Below are 6000 nucleotides of genomic sequence, written 5' to 3' on the forward strand. Positions count from 1 at the left end.
ACTGTAGCGCCTAGAACCGCTCGGCCACTCCGGCCGGCAGTCCGATACTCGGTAAACTTATACTTTTTTCACTAAGCAGCAATGCAGGACGGTGTCATATGCCTTCTTGAAGCCAAGGAACACGACAGTAACGTGTGCACCGTTGTCTACACCGCTACCCGGTCACTTAGCAAGAAGAAATTTTAGAATGAATGTGAAAGTGGTCGGACTTTATCGGGGATTACGGTTGAGTTACAGAAAGCAGCCTATTCACGTGTTCCATCTCGACATTCACTGTCCCTCTTACATGATTAGACAAGATAGAAACATGCAAGAGCAAGAACGGATGTCATAGTTGTCTGTTGAAAGTTGAATAAGACGTTCATTGTCGTTAGTTTTACGCCTACAAACGCGAAACGCACATTCGAGAAGCAAAAATTAAGCGATAAAAAGTAAACATAATTACTTCATTAAATAGTAGATCAAAACTAGGCTATAAAAGAAGTAAACATAATTACTTAGAATACAAGTTAAATATTCACAATATGATCTGATTTTGACGGCTTCGGTGTTCCTTTTCTGTGTTTCATCATTTCTCACTCCATACTTTTGCAGGTTTTTCATACAAGTTCAGTTCTTTAAAGTGACAGAGGAGCAAAAAGAGGGTTGCAGTGGGTGCAATAGACACTGTATCGCGTTCAGTTATATTCTTAAGAATTAGCTCCCAGTCACTGCAAGGACTCGTTGTAAGCAAAATGACGACAAAAATCACTGTTCGTTTTTGTTGATGTTGGAGAGAAATACCACGGGGACATTATTCGTACGTGTAGAATATACGGTAGTAATTTCTTTTTTGTTAGATTTGAGCCTAATGAAGTTATTTTCCAACAAAACGACGTCCTACCGCATTGTGCACCGACTTCCAACATATTACTAGAAATAATTTTTCGATTTTGGGTGCAGCAACCGCAACGTCAGTATGAAATAGTTGCAGGAAAATAGAGGACTAGTATGGTAATTCGAACCTTTCCGAGCGGGAGGCGTGCCGGTCCTCAGCACGAATCCGCCAAGCGGATTAGTGTCGAGGTCCGGTGTGTCGGGCAATCTGTAGATGGTTTTCAAGGCGGTTTTCCATCTGCCTCGGCGAATGCGGGGTGGTTCCCCTTATTTCGCCTCAGTGACACTATGTCGGCGATTACTGCGCAAACACATTCTCCACGTACGCGTACGCCATAATTTCTCTACCACGCAAACATTGGGGTTACACTCGTCTGGTGTGGGACGTTCCCGAGGGGTCCACTGGGGGCTGAACCTCACAATAACGCTGGGTTCGGTGTGGGGCGGCGGTGGGGTGAGTGGACTGCTGCAGCCTGTTGTGGGGTTGTGAACCACTGAGGGCTACGGCGGGGCCGAAACCTCTTCCGTCGTTTCTAGGTCTCCAGTTCCATACAATACAACAGTAGTTCGACGTGTCAGTAAATAATGCACGCTGGACATATTGTTTGATGCCGCTGAATTTCTCACAGCCACCGGCCTTCGTCGCCTTTTGTGTGATGAGCTGTTTCTTCTCAGTTAACTGATCTAGGTATAAAATAAAGTTTAAAATCTACCTATCGTTGTTTCTGCGAAATGCCCACGCATCGTCCTGAACACGGAACTGAAGTCATTTCATTCATTTTCAGTTATTTCGCAAGTTGGGCATGTATGACAAGAAAGTATTTGAAAACTGTTGTATTTAGAGATTTGCTCACCGCAATCTAATCTATAATACCTTCTAAACATTAAAATGGTATACTGATTTGAATTTGTGTAAAATTCTGTAAGGAAGTTCGTAGTACAAGTATAAATCATATCTTACGCAACGGTTGTGCGGTCTTTGGAATCTAAAAGATCCTTAATTATCATTCATTTGCACTCTAGAACAAATCTCCGCGGCTGAGTTCGCTAATGTGCGGCAGTGCCATGAAGATCGGCTTCAAGGAATATTAGCAGTCACATTTTGACGATGAGGAGTTGTGAGTTGTATCTGTCATGGACTAAATCTGCGGTTCCTTCGTAGTGTATCGTCGAATAAAGGACGTATGACAATGCTGACCGGTAACAACCTGTCGGATGCAGCCGTCAAATTGGGTGGGACACTATGTGCGTTTCTAGAAACGTAGAAAAAGGCTGTAACTCTCCGTCTTCCTGGATAATCGCTCAGGGTGCCACCCACTGTCTCCCTCCATAATTTTGTGCAGGAATAGAAACGCGACACTACAGCATACAAAGAAACATACAATGAAGTTGTCCCCCAATATACTTAGTGCTGACAGGTGAGAGAGAAAATATGTTAAGCTGCGTAATGTCACCAAGCTAGGTAAAGTGTGCATGGATGCATGGAGAAGAGTCACTATCAGACACTGGTAGTATCGCCTCATTAATTAATGGCGTTGCGATTTATTTGATAAGTAGTGTTGTTCACGGAAGCTGTTACTGGATTATATCCCTTGATATTTTTTAAAGAGTTTAAAAAACAGCAGATGCTTCAAATGCGCAGTGAACGGAATCACCACTTACCGACTTGTATTTCTTGATGTCTTTGTCTGTTAACAATAACTTCCGGGAAACACGGGAAATACATAGATATCGAGGCTACTTCCCCACGTACGTTCAAAATAAAATCGTGATTGCGAATGATTTGAATACGTTTCTTAAGTCTGTTCCGACAATCGGGATTTAACGTCTAGTTCTCTTGGCACATTCGCCGATATTATCTATTTCTTCCATAAATAACATATCTTTATTACAGATCGTATTGGTTGCGTTGTGACAAGTGAGGCCTAAGAAGGATGTTTAGGAATAATGCCGTCTACACCCCTTAGAGCATGGTCACATTGCGTGTAAAGTGGATATTCAAGCGGAGCGTGATAGTGTATAATGCCCAGTCTGAGTCAACCCTCTAACGAACGGCTGTAGAGTAATGGCTCTCATTCCATTAATTTCAGTACTGTTCTGTGTAATAACGATCGACATGATGGAAATATATTCCTCGTATAAACTGGCGACCGAAATGAACTTTAAAATTAATGCAGTCCGATCGCATGAGAATTTCCTTAGTTACCTGGTTTTGACACATGTCATCTTGGGACATAAAACCAAAAATGATCTAGATTACAATGTTCGTAAGGCTCATTATGATTGTGTACTTGTAGCTGAAATGCATTCCCCTCATGTTCATCGTTATTACAGAGACTCGTATTAAGTTTTGTCGTATAGAAGGTGATTGAGCTGCCCCTCACTATCTATTGGTTTTATGGAATCTGCAGTGGCTTCAAAAACCATGTGCGAGATTTTCATATTTCTCGCTCGTAAAGTGCTAACTATAAATCCTACAGAAAAAATGAACAGGATCATTTTTGTTGAAACTTTTTGCTGTATGCCACAGCTTTCTGTGTGCGTCTTTGAAGGCCACTTTCGTAAGTTTTTCTTGAATCATTCGAAAGCTACGACAGCTAGCGAAAGCTTTTCCAAGTACAAAACTTAACTGCTTGAATTTCGAACGAAAAGGTCTTGTTCATTCTTTTTCGTGGGATTAATAATTTTTGTGTAGTGAAGGAGAGAATATGAAAATCTTGCTCGTGTTATCTGAAGGCGTTGTGGGTTGCATAAAATCCATACCTAGGGGCAGCTGAATCAACTATTCCATAGCGAACTCTGTCCATTACACTGGATGTTATTCACGCTTCCGCAGAATATCCTCTTCACACGCAATGCACCTTGCCTCAAGTGGCTTTGGATGATCTACCTTGAATTGGTCATCGCTTTCATAGCAACATACTAGAATCATTAATAACTTATTCGTGTCCAACAACCATTCTCAAATTAGCATACCTCATCGATTAATACTTTTTTTCCAACCAGGAAGGTTGGATAAGTACCTGAACCAAATCTCTGCCGTTTGTGAGTACCTGCTGAAAACTTGTGCGACTTCCATCAAACATCGAGGGCATGTCAACTCACAGTTCACTGAGCGATCGTTGACTGCCAACGTCGTTTAGGCACTGTCTGACGCACGCTTCAAACATGTCACGAAGGTTACCACAGACAGTAACTGAAAACATAAGCTTTATATTTGCAATGGAGATTATAAACATAACGTTCATGAAATATGCTTGGTGACTGCAAACATGGCCCATTAAAAGAAACAAAGTCTCCAGAAGTATCTGAGAGTACGTCAGTGGATGACGTTTCACATTCACAGCGGTTCACGGAACCAAGGTAGGCTGTTCGAATAAATCCGGATTGACCTTCAGCGTTGTAGGAAGAACTAGAGCCGTAATCCGTAAGCTACACTAACACTGGAATCACATATCACAGCATGTACGGCTTCTCAGGCACTCGACACACATGCGTTTTCTAATGAAATAGGAACCATTGTCGAGTGAGACGAAATATTTTTATTTATGGTGGGTCATGAGCTACTCTGAATATATGTGACAAGTTGAAATGTGTGACGGAGCAGGGCTCGAGGCCCCATAGACCAGGTATGTGCCCGGATTCGAGTCTCGGGTCTGAACCTCAATTTCGTGTTATAAGAAAAAAGTTATGTGAAGCATTATTAATTGTTGTGGCAGCTTCATTTACAGCATTTTGTGCAAATTAAGGAGGTTGCATTCTGCTGAAATATCAATTACACAAATTATTCATATTTTAAGTATTTTAAACATATTTGTTGTAAATGGGGAGCTAAAATACACGCTAAATTCTAGTGCATTAGGTGACGTGGAGTGGTTCAATAATTCCACAGTTTAACTCTCCAATAAGAACATGGTTGAGCATTTGTCTAAAATCCGTTGTTCATAAATTTACTACCATGAAACTGTAATTAAATAGTATTTAATTAGTAAGTGACAGCATCATTGTCTATGAAGTATATTTAATGATGCTGCCTGTATAAACAAATACGATCAGGTCGAATTTTTGCACCACTTAAATGACACAAATTAAATTACGAGATGTGTCATGAGCATACATCACAATTACTCACAAGACTATACTACATGATCTACCAAGACAAAATTAACGGATGTTCTATGTGGTCCTAATATAGTTATTTCAGACTGATGGCACATGTATTCTAGTTTGAGTGGTTGCTGTCTTACCTTGAAATGCCGCTTCAAAAAGTGAGTTCTGCACATCTGCTTGCTGAACAGCTGAACGTGTATATCCCACAAAAAGCACACACAGAAACAGTAAACGCGATGGCACTCGTTCCATATCTCCCATCTTCATTACCATGATGCGGATACTGATCAAAACGCTGAACAAAAGTAAACAGAAATTTTTAAAAACACGCTAGCGTACACTGGTGTAGTTTCTGTCACTGTTGGCGGTCTCAACGAATCGGTTGTTCTCAACAGAAAGGGAACGAACTGGCGTCTCCTAGAGAGCGCGATCCAGCTCTGAGCGTCGGCATTCGGCGTCGTGAGGGTGGCGACTGTAGGGGGCGTCGGCGTCTAAAGGCATCGAACCGGAGAGGATGCGAGCGCGGAATGTGTCTTCCCCCTAGTCACGCAAAGCGCGCCGCAGCCGGCTGCCGACTCATCGCTGGCGCAGTGAGATCCTAGGGGCGTCCGGGGAAGCTGAACTAGCACAGGCGCTGTGCGCGCAACGCGTCTCTCGCGCGGTCGCTGACGTCCGTCTACCGCGGCGTCCACTGCCAGACTGAGACCACGGAATGCGCGCGGCGGCCGCCAGGCGGCTCTGTCGTCGAACTGGGCGAGTCCACGTTCGCGCCGCGCCGGGGGCGGCCGTCGGGTCAGCGGGACGCCACGAGAGCGCCCGCGCTTCGATCGGCGCCCGCAAATTGTTCCGTATAACACTTCCAACGCTCCAGCGTAAAATATAAGGTTACTTCTTTCAATATCCACAGCCTACAACAAATATAAACCTCACTAATGTACATCATAGTGAATCTATACAATTCAAAAACTCAGAACTTTCGACATATCGAACAGGTCATTTCAAGAAGGTCTTGAG

The 6000-nt window shown here is 43.0% G+C and overlaps 1 protein-coding gene across 1 annotated transcript in view; it reads right to left on the reverse strand.

The window, feature by feature from the left end:
* LOC124616216 (pikachurin-like) overlaps positions 1-5673 on the reverse strand; it is a 976895-nt gene extending 971222 nt beyond the window's left edge. Inside the window, exon 1 of the mRNA XM_047144519.1 lies at positions 5124-5673. Within this exon, the coding sequence (XP_047000475.1) occupies positions 5124-5259 (136 nt within the window). The 5' untranslated portion in view covers positions 5260-5673. The remainder of the gene's footprint in view (positions 1-5123) is intronic.
* Between the last annotated feature and the right edge of the window lie 327 nt (positions 5674-6000).

The sequence above is a fragment of the Schistocerca americana genome, chromosome 5, assembly GCF_021461395.2.
Source record: "Schistocerca americana isolate TAMUIC-IGC-003095 chromosome 5, iqSchAmer2.1, whole genome shotgun sequence".
NCBI lineage: Eukaryota > Metazoa > Arthropoda > Insecta > Orthoptera > Acrididae > Schistocerca > Schistocerca americana.